Source organism: Syngnathus scovelli, chromosome 13 (assembly GCF_024217435.2).
Source record: "Syngnathus scovelli strain Florida chromosome 13, RoL_Ssco_1.2, whole genome shotgun sequence".
NCBI classification, from domain to species: domain Eukaryota; kingdom Metazoa; phylum Chordata; class Actinopteri; order Syngnathiformes; family Syngnathidae; genus Syngnathus; species Syngnathus scovelli.
Window position 1 is genome coordinate 12693884 of NC_090859.1, and position 16338 is coordinate 12710221.

Here is a 16338-nt window from a genome sequence, read left to right on the forward strand (position 1 = left end):
AGTGTGATCACACCCTTCATGGAAAGGTGAACACTAGCGCAGATTTACTTCTAGAGATATGTCAACATCCAAGGCCTTGAGGTATCATCTTGAGTTTTTTTATTTTTTATTATGACCTCAGCAACCTCGATGATACACATGTCTCCTTTTGTCTCTTTCTTCTATAACGCTGGAATTGAAAAGATCATCATCAGAATTCCAAAATACTTTAAATTACCTCCATCGTTTTTGTTTTTTTTCTAACAAATTTCCACCAAGGCTAGATAAGTGTCTTTCCTTATAAACGTTGTCATGTATAAATTATACGGCGAGAATGTCTTTTTGAGTGTGAAACATCTCATTTGTCTTAATATCGAATGCTGGCTATGAAGACACGCTAATGACGGTAATGCATCATCTGGATTGAAAAGGGAACATCCATTTTAAAAAGGGGGATGCCTTTCTGTAAAAAAAAAAAAAAAAAAAAACCTTCGCCATTGATTAAAGACATTTTCAACTCTTCCCGATTGACCCATTTGCTTTAAAAAGTGAAATGGTTGCATACCTCATTCCCGCCACGCCGTGTGTGTAATCACTCATTATTAAGTCATGTTTTGAAAATGACTATTGATTTTATCCCACAGCAAGATCAAGCTCCCGAGGGACACCAGAAAATATGCGCATGTTATGTTCCCCTTCGGGACTTTCCCTGTAGACAATCAGTGGCTTTTTTTTTTTGATGAATTCAATCGGCTGTGCTCTGAACTCGAGTTTTTATTTTCTTATATTTGCGGATCTTCACAGAAGACACTTGCTTCTCTGGAATGAATGGATTTGTCTGAATGGTTGAGGAATGAATAAGAGTGGAAGACGTCTCATGTATCTCTTTTTTTTTTTTTCGAATTGTCTGAAAAAAGCTCTTGACCTTTTGACCTCATTTGTAGGATTTCAATTTGCAGGGTCGCATTTCACAGCTATTAGACGGCAACCCGGTTATTAAATGCTAGCATTACGCTACATAGCACAATTCTTGCTATGCGCTAATTTAAGTCTATTAATTCCGTGGAATGAAACACACACACATACACCAACACAGGACTGTATCTGTGTGATCGTTTCTATTATCTAGGTCTCCCTCCTGGCTGCACATCAAACATGGATGAGCTCCTACCATAAAAGGCTCCATTTTCCTTTGATTTATACAAGGAATCAAAATCACAAAGGTGAAAAGTCCAAATCATGCATTTTTTATTAACTTGCTGACACCAAAGGCAACATGGAAGAAATTTCGGTGCAGATTTTAAAATAGATCCATGAAAGCAATTTCAAAACCAAGTTGGATCTTTCCTTGAGACCTTGAGAGTGGTCTTTGCTTATTCCAGGTTGGGAAATGGATATAGGTGTGTGTGCGGTATCGATTAAATCGATTGCAATGAGAACAGGTTGGTTTTCATTACCGATTTAATTATCCTCCAAACATGATAGGACCTTGAGATCACTTAGGTCGGAGACGTTCATTCATTCACACGCACGGATAAGCACAAACCGTCCACAAAAAAAGAAAATATTTTTTTGCTCTCATGGCATTTCAAAGATATCGTTAATATTCATAAAACGAAAGCATCTCCATGCAGTTGTAACTAATCCATATGAACTCAAATTTTAATTAATGTTTTTTCTTTAAAAGATTATTTGAGGGTGGGAAAATGAATAATGGAATAGACAAGGTCAGGGGTCAGTAAGTTTTTTTTTTGATAGTGACCTGCACCTTTGAAATAATGCATTGCTGAAAATTATATTATCATTAATAATGAATGATATTCATCTTTGGGCGATCGTGTTAATCAATTCTTGCAATAATTATAAAAAAGGGGAAAGATCAACTTGGTATTATTTCTTTAAATTCTCTCTGGGTCGAAATCTGCAAAGAGGCAGTGTGAGAAATTTTTAAAAATTAAATTTTGGTAAATTTCCTCCTCTTTATCGACCTGACCCAAACAAGTCATTAAATGCATCTCATTAAAAAAAACATCAGACTAAAAATAAAGCTGTCAAAATTCCAAAGCAGACAAGCAGCTGCTTGGCTGCGGTGGAAGTACGAGACAGACAGCTGTAAGACGTGTCTGCCGTCGTCTGCGTCTAATTAGGCTACAGATTCTGAGCTCTCGCTCGCTCCCTCTCCGGCGTGATTACATAACGGCCTCTGCGGTGAAATATCTGAGCGCGTACAAACCCGTACAGTGTGCACATGAAAGTAAATTTGTAAGTTTGACCTAGAATCATTCAACAGTCTCACACGGCTTCATTATATCACCCAGATTCCCTTTCGTGTTTATTTTTCTTCTCCCCTATTGCTCATTCCTTCTCATCATTTTCCTTGTCACACGTTCACCCTAACATCACCCTCCTTGTCATTTGGAAAGTGCAAAAAGTCATCTGCTCTAATAATCTAAGCTTTCATAACTTGCTTTTAATTATCTTGTTATCGTTAAGGCCACATGTTGTACTTCCCATCAATTTGTTCCAACGTCACGAAATGAAAGGCTCATCTGGAGAAGAATAGCTTTGCATGGTTTTGCATACACCAGATGCATGGTGGAGATAATATCAGCGTGTTAGAATAAGGGGACGGAATATTAAGATGTTCTGGAGACTAAAATGAGGACTGTTAATTCATTTTTACAGAAAAAAAAAATACAATGTGATTCCTGCTCATCAAATTTCCAATCCAATATTTTTTTTCGTCCATATGCGGAAAAAATATTTCCTTCAGAGAATGATCACTTCCTCCACAACAGAACCACTGCAGCATTTCGCTAGCTCCTTCACTCTTCACTTTTTTCCCGCCTCATCACCTCTCATTCTCTCCCCACCTCCTCTAGCGTTCTCTCATCCCCCCCCCCCCCCCCCACCTCACTTCACCTCCCCCCCCTCTCCCCACATGTCTGTCTGTTGGAAACTGGAGCAACATCTTAATCGAGGCTCACAGACGTGACGGGAATTTCTTAGCAACCTCGGCTCTGCAGCAGAGGAACACACGTTTGTGCGTACACACATACACACATTCCTTGGCAGCCAATTAGCAGCCTGCGATCCGATGCCAACCCAATGACTGCATGTTGATGTGCTGGCGGCAGTGTGTGTGTGTGTGTGTTGATGCCCATCACAAGCACAAAGGTAGATAGGAGGCTAACTCTTTAATTTTGGGGTAAAGATTGTGATTCATTAAAAAAAAAAAAAAAGCTCCATTAGGGACAGATTGAGACAAGAAGAAGGAAGTGGGAGTTTGCATCCTGAGATTCTCGTCGTCCTGGTTCCTTCAGTGCATCCGCATGTTTTTGCCCACAAGCAGCATTAGGAGAACAATGAAGATGATTTACATGGAGCAGATCCTTGCTTTCTCCTCCTCACCCCCCCCCCCCCCCCCCCCCCCCCCCCCATCCGTCCTCTATTTTTGCTACCTATCATTCTACCCCAGCTACTTTTTTTTCTGCCTCCACTTTGGGGAGTTCATCCAAAGGTGAAAGCAACTAAAAGAAAAAAAAATCACATATTCTCTTTGTATGTCAAAAATATTGACACTGGCCTCGGCGTAGTATCAACCAAGCAGTGATGTGATGTTTCATCATCTTTTTTTTGAGGCGGAATATGTTGAAATCTGCCTCCTCGGTTGTTTTTGCCCTACTTGGTCCTTCATACTTACTTCACAGACTGTCTGGAATAAAGTCCCGCATCGGCAGATGAAAGGTTTAAAAAGTGAATTAAAGTGAAAATATTACCACGAAGATGTCACTGGAATGATTCTGGAAACAATTTGTATTTATAAAAAAAATACATGCATGACTAAATAAGCCAATAAGACAATTCTCATTGTTGATTTGTACCATCGTCAGTCCATAATGAAAAAAATATATATATTCTCAATGACTACTCTAAATTGAAGTTACCAGGTCATTCTCTCTCTTTTAATCTTGATTCTTAACTTAACTTGACCTCTAGCAGAGTAGTGTCGCCCTATAATGATTATAATCATTGTGCGACACTGCCACCTTGTGGGAGCACATGAATATGACAGGCTTTAAAAACCACCATGGAGTTTGTCTGGGAGTGAGGCTGAATTAGCTAGAGTTACTTTTTGGATGCTCAACATTCAATAAGGATGATCTTCATAAATTTGTAACTGCAAATAGAAATGCAAAAAAAAAAAAAAAAAAAACAGCAGGGTTTTTTTTCATGCATGCTGAGTGAGTTCCTCAACACATACTAGCAAATAATTATTTTATTTTTTTTTAATAATAAGCTCCCTTCAGGTGGCTCAAATATCTTCCAGGATGCCCCGCCTTGCATGCTTCTTCTTCCACTGCTGATTTGCTGGCAGGCAGCTCCTCTCGGGACATGCCAGTTTCCAAATAATGAGTCTGGTCACATGACCCCACTCAGGCTCTTCCGGGATCTTGTGTGGAAGTGTTCTTATCACTACTCCAAGTAGACTCCTGGTAAACCCCTCATAGATAATTCCAGGAGAGCCGCAGGCTTAACCTTTGAAGTCACCAGACTAAAAACAGACTGAAATTCATCTGACTGCACATTTTCCCGACCACTTAGCTTGTTAAAGTGTCACAGTGAAGCTGGGGTCTAGCCCATCTCATTTAGAGTGACACCCTGGACTGATTACCTGTCAGTCACAAGGCCGACACATAGTCAGCCATTCACACCTGTGTTAAAAAATTTGAGACTAAAACCTGAAATGAAGCTTCAAATGTGCTTCATGAACCAGTTGTATTTTTTTTTTTCGGATGGATGGCAGTTTTAAATGAAGAAGCTAAGCATAGGTCAAGTCAGTAATGTTGAACAGACAGTGCCATCTAGAGGAGTCAAATAAACACAACTGGTTTGTGAAGCACATTTGAAGCTTCATTTTCCCCATCATTAGCAGATAAGAAATATCGTTCAGATAAATTTATTTTCATGGCATCATTAACACAGGTGAAGCTAAGTCATTTAAAGCACACAATATAATATAGCACAAAGATATGAAATTAAAAGTTTCTCGGGACATTGTGAAATGATCATTAGTGTCACTTTTTTTGCTTCCATTGATGTGAAAGCTGATCATGTAATATTTCACTACAAGTCCGAAAAGTCAGTCAGTTTAAGACGGAATGAAACGTCAACATCGATTCTTCAGATTCTGCAACTTGTGCCATAATGTCAACATCTCCTTAGGATTCCGCCTGTGAACAAGCAGCACAGATTTATACGCGCAGGGATTCTCCCTGTCTGTCTCCGGGAGATCAAATGTTAAAAAACCCGGGTGATGACTTGGAGACAGCCCGAGTTTTTCCAGGCACATTCCCAGGTAGACATCATCAATTGGGAAAAGACAAACCCTGCGGGACACCGCTTTTAATCGTAACGCAAGTGAGCGAGAGTACACCACCCCGCCTCCTCCGGCATACGTCGGGTAGGCTCCTTTGTAGAAACTTTCCGGGATGTAGTATTTCGTCGATGGATCCCGGTTTGGCGCTGCGTTATGAATGACATCCCCCACAAACAAATCCATGTGTGTTTCATTTGTGAGACGCCGTTTGTGATCCTCCCACTGCTGATTTAAGTAATCGAGAAGGGCACCGGTTCGGACGAAGACGTCATCGTCCCCCTTGAAGATGAACACAGCAGTGGGGCAGTATTTCTGGAGCCACTTCCAAAACAGCAAGTCCTTCAGGGTCAGGTTGAAGAAAGAATCCCGAAAATCCCATTGAAGGATGTCAGCGTATTTTCGATTCTCTAAGTCCAGGAAGTTTTTCAAATCCGGGTGAGGTCCTGTACTGGAGTCCTGCCTGCCGAGCAGAAACACAGTCTGCACAAATCCACCTTTCTTCTTGAACTCCCCCGTCACAAAACCGCTGCGCCCCCAGGTTTCACGGATGGCTTGCCTGTTTTCAAAGTTCCCCACTTGAGATTTGATTGCTATGAGAAGCATTGGATAACGAAGACCTGATTTGGTTCTGTTCCTTTTGCACATGGTGGGTTGATTGATGATCATCGGGTAACTCCTGCAATGCATCGACTTGACAAATGTTCTCAATTGTGCCGGTATTTTGTTGACATCATACAGATGTGAGTCTGAACATTTTCGTGACACACAAGCAGAAAAGCATTCATCCTGAGATGAATCTTTTCCTCTGGGCTCCTTCGATATCCCAGTCGCATTTCCTCGAAGTATCGGATTGTAGTGACGATCCAAGGAGTGCTGCAACTGATTCCACAGTGCGCTGTGCTCAAGATGAAGCTTCCAGAAGGGGCTGAGAGGATAAGAGGCCAAGGCCCCGGAATTTGCTGAAATCCCCGGAGCGATGTAGTGGACGGTTATTTTCGGGGGAGTGTAGGAGATGGTGACGAAAATGGTTACCAGGATATAAATCAAAAGATGGCCGGTCATCATGCAAGGCAGCAGGCACATGCAAAGCAGCCTCCCGTTGCACTTGCAGTATTTGCCCATTGCATGTGGTGAAATTAGGCACACGCCTGTATACAAAGCAAATAGAAATCTTTATATAGTTTATGGAAAAATGAACAAGCCTCAAATAACTGAATGAATTTATATCCCTACAGTAGCATACTGTGTGTTTATATCTAGCACTGCAGTCAACCCTCTTGAGTTTTTGTTACCGTGGTGATGGCCCAGCGAGATTTATTAACTCAGAGCATCATTCTTTACCTACCTGGAGGACATGCAATATATATTTTATAATTTTTAAAAATATTTTGTCTTTGCCCTACTGTTAGTCAAGATAAGTGTGACCTCAGTTTGCATTCGGTAAAATATCTTTTCCTTTTTTGTCAACGGCATTAATGACGTGATGTAACAATGAGAAATTACAGCATTTAATCTAAAAGACAACATATATTTAATTTCTCATATACGTGTATAAATTCCATGAAAATTATCAGAGGAAGGAGGGAAGGCAATACTTACAAAACAACAAAATTCTAAAACAGGTCCAATTGACTGAGGCTCAGTGAGGTAAAGAATCCATCTCGATAGTTCTTATTCCCGTCTGGTTAAGCATCACTGATGTCGATGATGATGTAAAAGAAAAGAAAGAAACCCTGCTGGGCATCTTCCGCTTCTGAGCAACAAGTCTCAGGTGAGATGGAGAAAGCACTGAGCATGCGCAATTTCTTGGCCCAACACGTAACATCTATATTAAGATGAAATTCCAAGTAATTTAAACCCAGGAAGCTGCTCAAACGACCTGTTTTTTTCTTTCAACAATGGATTTGCATGCAGGATCTGCCAGTGTAACACTGTATTTGCATGATGCCACCAAAATACCTATCAAAAGCCTCACACTGACATGATCCTTCTGTTTTAATATCAACAAAATAATAATAATAATAATAATAATAATAATAATAATAATAATAATAATAACAACAAGGACAATAATAGTAAATAAATAAATAAATAAATAAATAAATAAATAAATAAATAAATAAATAAATAATAGTAGGGCAATTAAAGTAAACTGTAAACATCACCGATCCATGCAAACGTCACAATAGTACAGAACTGACATTGACACCAACCAATAAAAAACGTATCTGGCATCAGGGTCCTTGCCTGAACCAATGAATCCAGCCAATGAAAAGAGAGAAAAGGCGGGGCTAAACCGTAGTGTTAGTGTGGATACAAGCAATACAGTTTGGTTGAGCTTTGAATGAGGGGCCATCATTCCGGTGGTTCGGCGATTGTATTTCCACTTTAAGGACTCGCTGGACCGATTTAAAATGAAAAAGCTGGATATATTGACAGGTACCTAAGTGACCTCCGGACTATCTTCCACTTACTTAGTCGGTAAGTATGTTCTAAAACAGTTCATAATATTAAATTTGCAAGGGACAAAAAAACATGCAGCAGACCTGATTATTTGTCTGTCGGACAAAGTAGCAAGCTTGCTAGCGATTTTTTTTTCGCACTCGCTTTTGAAGCCGAAGGGAGGAGGAGAAGGAGTAACAGTAATTACAAGCAAGACAAAGAAACTTCAATGCGTTACACACTTGGCAATAATATCAAAAATTGCTATGATTTTTTATTTTTTTTGCTGTTTCTCAAAGTCTAGACTGAGTCGATTGCAGCGAAGCTTATTAGCTTATTCTTCGAACCGTGTGAGGAGTGCATGTGTGTTTTTTGTGCATGTGTGTTTATATTGTGGGTGGTTACAAAGAGTGAGATTTGATGTTACAGACAAAATACGGGCCCTTATCTTGTCCACAAGGCCCTGCTAGTCCCGATTAGCATTTCATTCTGACGTTCGAGCCAGCCGTATCAACACGGTTCGAGGTTTTTGTTGTGCCTTGCAAACATACTCCAATATGTTCATTCTGCAACTGATTGGCGTTTTTTTTTTCCTTCTCCCTTTTGTCTCTTTGTTTTGGCGTGCAATGATCTCCCAATGAGTAATTATTTTTGATAATCATAATCAAATAAAGTGTGGAATTGATCTGTCGTACTTATGAGCACTTCAAGGTTTAAACAATTCAAGCAAAATCTCAGAAGGAACTCAGAAGTGATGATCTCCTCCTTCCTCTTCTAAGTTTTTCTTTGAATTTGAATCCTCGATGATCCAGTATGGTTTTTTTCTGTAAAATAAACATTGATCTCATTTATTTCGTTGGTCAGCTTACTCTCACTGCCTTGCAGGGAAATTGATCGGATGAGGTTACACGTGAAGGTCGTAGAGCACGTCAATACTTTGAAAAACAAAACAAAAATATATTCCTGTCTCTTTTCAGCTGTGTCTCTCTGAATGGATTTTTGAAGTAAACATGCAAATATTGCTGACTGAGATTTGAGAAGAAACCTTTTGGAGTTTGCACATCAAATTGTCACTACCGCTCCTCATAGTATGTGGAAAAAAATCCAAACACGTTTTCTCTAAATCCAAGCGAGGCACCATGTTTGACCCTCCAGGTTTTAATGCGGTTTGACACTGCTCAGCGAGAGAAGGTTAACTCTGGTTTTGATAATGGGATCGGTACTTTTGTGTGGGATTAGCGTTTGATTAGTATCAGCATCAACGTAGAAGATTTGTCACCTCTGTTAAGATGGATTAGGTTTTAACGCTGACCTAGTAACCGAAAGCTACCCTATGTTGACACAATTATTTCAGCAAAGCGACTGGCCTGTACACAAATTGTGACAACAGCCTTCATGACTTTTCTCATCACTTTGCACATCTTTGTCCCCTTGTGTATTTTAGGATTATTGGATACTCCGCTTTCTGCTCCCACCAGCATTTGCACATTCCATCTAAAAATTTTCCAATTGAAATATTGTCCAGGTTTTTTTTTTTCCTTAAAACGAATGACTTTAAATTGGACGAGACAAAATCCACATGCATATTCTCTTTTTGTCCTTTTTATTTCCTGAAGGATTTTAGCAATACAGCCTAACAGCTTTACATCCCTCCCCCCCTCCCTCCCTGGATCCCTTGACATCAGATTAAGAGGCTAACTCAAAACATTGACGTACACAACGTACACACAACATGTCCTCCATACTACCCTTCACTCCCCCGGTGGTGAAGCGGCTTCTGGGTTGGAAGAAGACTCCGGCGGGAGGCGGAGGAGCGGGAGGCGGCATCGGGGGTGTCGGGGAGCAGAACGGAGGCGGGCAGGAAGAGAAATGGTGCGAAAAAGCCGTCAAGAGCTTGGTGAAGAAGCTGAAGAAGACGGGGCAGCTAGATGAGCTGGAAAAAGCCATCAGCACGCAGAACATCAACACAAAGTGTGTCACCATACCCAGGTGAGATGGCGCACACATGCAAACTTTGTCATATTCTCGACTTTTTCCACTTTGTGGGTTCCAATCTCGCTCGAAGGAACTAATAAAAAAAAGCTGACTGACCGCACAGCGTACGTAACGTGGAGTTAAAAACATGTCCCAATATCACAGACAAAAAGGTTGCGCAACGGAAATTCCACTTCTTCATTTGGGTCGCGCAGGTTAACCTTGGAGCAGAAGTGAAACCGGTGGTGAAGGAAACCAAAACCCCGCACGTGAAACCGAGCTTCTATTGTTGACGTCGTTCGTTTTCTAATGTCTGGAGAAAAAGTATTGGAATGGGCATTATGAAAAACGACCACAAGAGGGCGCTTTGAGATTTTTCTGATTCCTGTTGTGTGTACTTCTGCTACGTATTGAAATTTTGTGATTCATCTCACCACAGACAACTTTCAGATGGGGGGAGGAAATAGGTGTTAGAATGTAATGGAGGAAGCGTGCAGAAGATCACACACGTGGGTGGGATCATTACGATCGGTAGTACCGTACACGTTTCATTGCTTTGCATGCCAAAAAAAAAAAAAGGATGGTGGGAAGGAGTGTCTGCGTGCGTGCGTTGCGTCAATCATAAGCCATATTCAGCATTTTTACACTAATTGTCTTCTGTTGTTGCAAGTGTTCAATGTGGTCTTGACATTTTGAACAGTCATTTGCATTTTTTCTTTTTTTTCCCCCCATGTCATTAATTGGTAATTTTATAGCAGCGATGGGGAAACTAAGTTTCACATAAAGCAGAGTAATCTAGACTTGCCTCTTTATTTCAAGCAACAGTGCCATCGAGAGGAGACACAATACAACTGGTTCATGAAGCACATTTGAAGCTTCATTTTCCCATCACTATGTGTAATATAGTTTTGTGTACAAAAAAAAAGCTAAGGTGGTTTATGGACTGTCATGTTTGGTTAGGAGGGATGACATTTGACTTACTGATTTCTGAAATGAAAAGCAAAGATAAGAGACCAATTGTTGATGTATCTGTTTGTAATTTCATCTTATTTAGAATGTGACATCACACATTTACTGTCTACTTTTATTTTTGTCATTGTTTTTTGCTCATGTCTTGTATGTATGTGTGTGTGCGTGTGTGTCTGTGTGTGTGCATGCATGTGTGTGTTTATAGCAATTGCTCAGATCTATGGGGTCTAGGGTCAGGCCACATGATAGAGCAGTGGGACTCTTCAGGCATGTACGGATACCCTGACCACAACAGGTGACCACACTCGCATGTCGACAAATTGTGCATCATTGGCGGGCGGGAAAAGTTCTTCAAGGCCAACCAACTTTCAATTTAAATAGCTGAATCCTAAAAATAGCATAATTTTTTTTTTCCATTCAAGGCTCCATCTCTGCTTTCAGGTCGCTGGATGGACGTCTTCAAGTGTCTCATCGCAAAGGCCTGCCGCACGTCATCTATTGTCGCCTGTGGAGGTGGCCCGACCTTCACAGCCATCATGAGCTGCGGGCCGTCGACAACTGCCAGTACGCTTTCAACCTCAAGAAGGACGAAGTGTGCGTCAACCCTTATCATTACCAGAGGGTGGAGACGCCGGGTAATGATCTCTTTGGTGTTGACTTTGAATCGCGCCCGTCGTCAGGCTGCCATCAAAAATGATCTACATTTGCATGAGGAAAAAAAAAAAATGCTGCCATTTGCGTGTCTTATTTCCACAGTGCTACCCCCAGTTTTGGTGCCCCGCCATACAGAGATCCTGACGGAGCTTCCGCCTCTTGATGACTTTACAAATTCCATCCCTGAAAACACCAATTTCCCAGCCGGCATAGATCCACCTAATAATTACATACCAGGTCCGTCGCTCCATCCAATATGGCGCACCAGCAAGCCAGTGATGTGGATCAAAATCAGAACATTAAAAATTTAATACATTTTTTTTTGCGCTTTTACAGAGACTCCCCCGCCCGGCTACATTAGTGAAGATGGCGAGGCAAGTGACCAGCAGATGAATCAAAGTATGGAATCGGGTAAGCTAGTCTGGTATTTATTTAAAAAAAAAAAAGAGTGTGTTTTGAAAATTGAAATATGTGGCTCTGTTTTTTTGCTAGTCTCACCAGCAGAACTTTCACCCAACACTTTGTCACCTGTCAGCCACAGCCTGGGTAAATCCGCCCTAGCTGTCTTTTTTTAAAAATGTTCCTCTCTGGGCATCATTAAAGAATTACCTTCTGCAACGATTGCGTAATAGCGGCCAAACGTTTCCCAACAGACCTTCAACCGGTCACCTACAGCGAACCGGCTTTCTGGTGCTCCATCGCTTACTATGAGCTCAACCAGCGCGTCGGAGAAACATTCCACGCCTCGCAGCCTTCCCTCACCGTGGACGGCTTCACCGACCCCTCCAACTCGGAACGCTTTTGCCTTGGACTGCTCAGCAACGTCAACAGGAATGCAACTGTTGAAATGACAAGGAGGCATATAGGTATCTATTTTTAGCGTTGGTACCAGTACAAATTTTTCTAGCGTGTGTTTATCATAATACATCAATTTATTTCGCAGGTCGCGGCGTGAGGTTGTATTATATCGGAGGAGAGGTGTTTGCGGAGTGCCTCAGCGACAGTGCCATTTTTGTCCAGAGTCCCAACTGCAACCAGCGATACGGGTGGCACCCCGCTACAGTCTGCAAGATACCGCCAGGTGTTTCTCTTTCGCTTATACTGATGCTTCTAAAAGTTTTTACATCATTTACAAAAGCAAAAAGACGGGCTAAGTAAGCATGCTGCAGCTGAATTTAAGAAAATAAAAACATTGCGGTATCGGAATTACATTCTGATCTCCTTTTGAGTACTTATTGGAAAAATAAAGCCTTCAAGGAAGAGCAACCGATGCTCCCCCCGCAACGTGACTTGTTTTTCCCTCAGACTCGCACCCACACACGCTGACTAATATGTATCCGTGCAATTTAGAACATTTCATTCTTGGCGAAAGCAGCAGCAGCAGCATGAATGCTGTCATTCGGCGCCGCACGTTTGGGTGGAAGGCAAACAAACGCAAGCGTCACAATATTTTCATCAGAGGAGAAAAACTTTTCTAGAAATGCAAATCAGATGAAGTCTAATCCCAAAAATCTTTCACTTCCAGGCTGTAATCTGAAGATTTTTAACAACCAGGAGTTTGCCGCTCTGCTGGCACAGTCCGTCAATCAGGGCTTCGAGGCCGTCTACCAGCTGACCAGGATGTGCACCATCAGGATGAGCTTCGTCAAAGGATGGGGCGCCGAGTACAGGTGTGTGCTTCGCTCTGACCATTGTGCACAAAATAAATCTTCACATCTTCACTTTTTTCCTCTTCAGACGTCAGACAGTCACCAGCACTCCCTGTTGGATCGAATTGCATCTCAATGGCCCCCTCCAGTGGTTGGACAAGGTGTTGACCCAGATGGGTTCCCCCTCCGTGCGATGCTCCAGTATGTCCTAAACGACGTCTTGACTGCTGCTGAAGAAACTTGACATTTACACAACATTCGACCAGCATCTTAGAGACGGAAATGCATCGAAAAGGACCTCGAGAACAGGAGCGGAATGTAAACATCACATCAAGCCTGACTATGACCTTTGACCGATCAACCTCAGGCTGACATTCCTATCACCATGGACCTAAAAACTCAAGTCACTCTGCATATCCCAAACGACAAGAGTGGCATCCATTCACCTTTCAGGTATTTGACTGAGGTGCTGAACTGAACCGGACTCAAGACAACAAACGGGCCGGCCGGCGGGGAATTGGAGTCTGCGGCGCTCGCTCGTGCTCCTTCGTCAGGTCACCTTTGCCTCTTCACTGCCTCGCTGCCACGCCACAAGCTGGATTGGGTGTCAAGAGTTTTCGTTTACACACAGTTGACTCGCAGTCCTACTGCCACTCTCTGGAATTCATGTTCAAATATCGTTTCATGGTTTCAGTGACCAAAGTCGGGTTCTGTTTCTTGGTCAGGACCCCCCCCCCCCACACACACACACACACAGAATGCAAAGGTTAACCTTCTCATTAATAACGCTTGCCGTGTCCAACACACACACTCTAGCTGTCACTCAATTTACACACGAGTGCTCAATCTCAGTGGGTTTGTCGAATAATTTAAATTGAAAAGCGGGTGTTCCCTCCAGCGTGGATAACGGCACGCACGAGCACAAGTCGACACACGCTTCCCCTAGCTTCCTTTCTCTGTTCCATGCCATTCCATTATCTTCTTTTATATATTACAAAAGGAGTTGTGCTGGAATGTAGCGTAAATTCATGTGCAGGAAGTGAGTCTGGCGCCCCCTTGTGTTGAACAGTCACAAATACTCGTATGCGTTATGCTAATCTCTCGATTGTTATGCTTGAACTGATGCATGGTTTGCCCCCCCCCCCCTCCATTTATCAACAATGCTTTGATATAAAAAATGCTACAATGTGGGATTTTTGGAAAAATGGCATCGACATCAAAAAATTTGCACTGCCCCAAATTATGCACCCCCTTATTCTTACGACAAAAAAAAGTTACCTTTCATGTAAAATACAACGAAAAATGCTTTTAAATTGTACAGATAGGAATGTTGAAAACCCCACAATAGAATATTTTTGGAATGGTCACTATAAAAAAAAAAAATCATTTATTATGTCCGAATTGGCTTATTATGGAGGAAGCGCTCATTCTCGTCCTAGCCTACAAGCTGGTAGAACAATTTAGAATCAAACGTTTTCCAACTAAACTTCATTTAAGCTTTAAGTATTAAACCAAGCAATTATGCTGCACAGTTATTTGTGGTTTATTTCTTTATTTTGTGTATTGGTAATTCCAAAAAATATATATAAATTTATATCTATACAAAAGAATACGTTGAAATTTTTTGCCCATCGGAAACTAGCTAACATGATCATTGTCCCGAATATCAATTTTGTATTTTTCTCTACTTTTCATGAAAATGAGATTAAATTGAAATTACTTTTTTACATAAATTTACAATCTATAAATTATAACCCACCCCTCTTGATAAAAAAAAAAGGTGGTTACCACTCGGAACATTACGGCAAATTTCCTATGCTGTCCCAAAGACTAAATGCAAGTTTGTACAAGTTGCTTGATTCTGAAATCCTAAAAATCAATCATTCCCAAAAATTGAAACCCCTTTAAAGATGAGATATTACCTTTTTTTATTTGTTGTTGAGTTTTCATGGGTGTAAACCAGCAGTTGCGCAATACAGAATTCCAGTCGTGTCTTTTCCGTCGAAAATATATTAGCAACATTCCGGTTGTTGTTTTTATTTTTTTTTCTTGATGTGTTGCCCAACATAGAGCACAAAAGCACAACATGACCGACGGGACATGTAAATATTTGTGTTTGTCTCGCTCCATCCCGGTGTCACATTCATTGTTTACTTCCGACGACGGACCGACACATTTCCTAAATTATGCGTGTGAACGCAAACGGCGATGTACACGCGGTCCGAGTTGAGTGAATAAATTTCACTTAGGGCGGCCTTTTTTTATTTTCTCTTGATTCATTTCCCCTTTGTATGGATCCATTGAAATCACTTGTACATAAACGAGCCCGAGGCATTTATGTTTATCGCTCTATATCTATGTTCCATGTCTTTTTATTTTTTTAGAGAATACTTTACTGGACTTCTCAATGCCAAGGTCAGTAGATGATAGAAAGTTTTTTTTTTTTCTTTAAGGTTGTTGTATCGGTGACACATGCAGTGTTTTTGTTTCTATGCATTGACATCAGATTGTTCAGATGGTATTCTCAGAAGTATTTTCAAAACAGTAGTTGTTTCCCCTTGTTGATTCGATTCGATTCGATTCTTACCATTGTGTGCATACTGCCAGGTTCCAGCAAGCCTTTGTGTTTTTTTTTTTTCTTCTTCTTTAAAATGAGTGCCACCTTATTCTGCAGTTGGCTTTTTCACTTCCCGAAAAAAAAAAAAAGTTTTGCAGATGGAGCATGAGCTGAGGCTTAGCAATCACAATGTTTTCTTTCTTCTGTGAAGGACAAATGTGGATTTCCAAACGAGCCTCTCTTTTTCTTGACAAAACTACTCTGCAGGGGAAAGTTGCTTCATGGAACTAGTGGTGTTATTGTATAGTTACTTTGTTTTTCTTTATATGCTATTTCTTTTATTCAACACCCCCTTCACCCTTCTCTGCTTTCCAAACAGTATTTCCTGTTCAGCAAATAAGCTGCAAGGATGTCTGTTCTTCTTCAAACACTGAACTTCATACACGTTCCAATTATGAACGAGCAACTTCTGTGTACACTAATAAAACTGTAACAAATCAAAGTGTGTGTGTCAAGTGAGTCATTGATTCAAATTGATCAGCCATTTTAATATAAACTATAATTATGGTTTGGAACTTTTACGAGCATGCTTTTATTTTGACATGCTGCTTTTTGTGGGTGGACAGGTGATAAGGAAAGGGCGTGGCTAAAACCTAAACCAGGTGAAATTGGCGCGCTGCACGTTTTAGCATTTAAACTCCAAAGAAAGTCAGACAAGATGACACTTAAGCAGG

At 41.1% G+C, this 16338-nt stretch overlaps 2 protein-coding genes across 4 annotated transcripts; one reads left to right on the forward strand and one right to left on the reverse strand.

Annotated features, from left to right (window-relative positions):
* Window positions 1–4923: 4923 nt before the first annotated feature.
* On the reverse strand, window positions 4924–7359 carry si:dkey-175m17.6 (N-acetyllactosaminide beta-1,3-N-acetylglucosaminyltransferase 2). The gene is made up of 2 exons (XM_049737847.2): window positions 6959–7359; window positions 4924–6507 (listed from the first exon to the last, which is right to left on the reverse strand). Exon 2 carries the CDS (start codon window positions 6479–6481, stop codon window positions 5150–5152), a length of 1332 nt encoding a protein of 443 aa, XP_049593804.1. The 5' UTR covers window positions 6482–6507; window positions 6959–7359; the 3' UTR covers window positions 4924–5149.
* Window positions 7360–7673: 314 nt separating this feature from the next.
* On the forward strand, window positions 7674–16106 carry smad2 (SMAD family member 2). Of its 3 annotated transcripts, none has more exons than XM_049737843.1 (11): window positions 7674–7840; window positions 9246–9790; window positions 10950–11039; window positions 11186–11379; window positions 11501–11635; window positions 11735–11809; window positions 11891–11944; window positions 12052–12264; window positions 12342–12479; window positions 12924–13068; window positions 13136–16106. In XM_049737843.1, exons 2-11 carry the CDS (start codon window positions 9534–9536, stop codon window positions 13257–13259), a joined length of 1425 nt encoding a protein of 474 aa, XP_049593800.1. In that variant the 5' UTR covers window positions 7674–7840; window positions 9246–9533; the 3' UTR covers window positions 13260–16106. The 3 variants fall into 3 exon arrangements, with proteins under 3 accessions (XP_049593800.1, XP_049593803.1, XP_049593801.1); XM_049737844.2 differs by having other exon boundaries at window positions 7685–7840; window positions 9418–9790; XM_049737846.1 differs by lacking the exon at window positions 10950–11039.
* Window positions 16107–16338: the final 232 nt, after the last annotated feature.

Bases quoted from the DNA above. Each gene is read 5' to 3' on its own strand.
- si:dkey-175m17.6 (XM_049737847.2), bottom strand. From the start codon at position 6,481: ATGGGCAAATACTGCAAGTGCAACGGGAGGCTGCTTTGCATGTGCCTG.
- smad2 (XM_049737843.1), top strand. From the start codon at position 9,534: ATGTCCTCCATACTACCCTTCACTCCCCCGGTGGTGAAGCGGCTTCTG. The intron at 11,040-11,185 runs GTGACCACACTC...CTCTGCTTTCAG, and splicing joins GGATACCCTGACCACAACAG to GTCGCTGGATGGACGTCTTC. The intron at 13,069-13,135 runs GTGTGTGCTTCG...TTTCCTCTTCAG, and splicing joins GGATGGGGCGCCGAGTACAG to ACGTCAGACAGTCACCAGCA.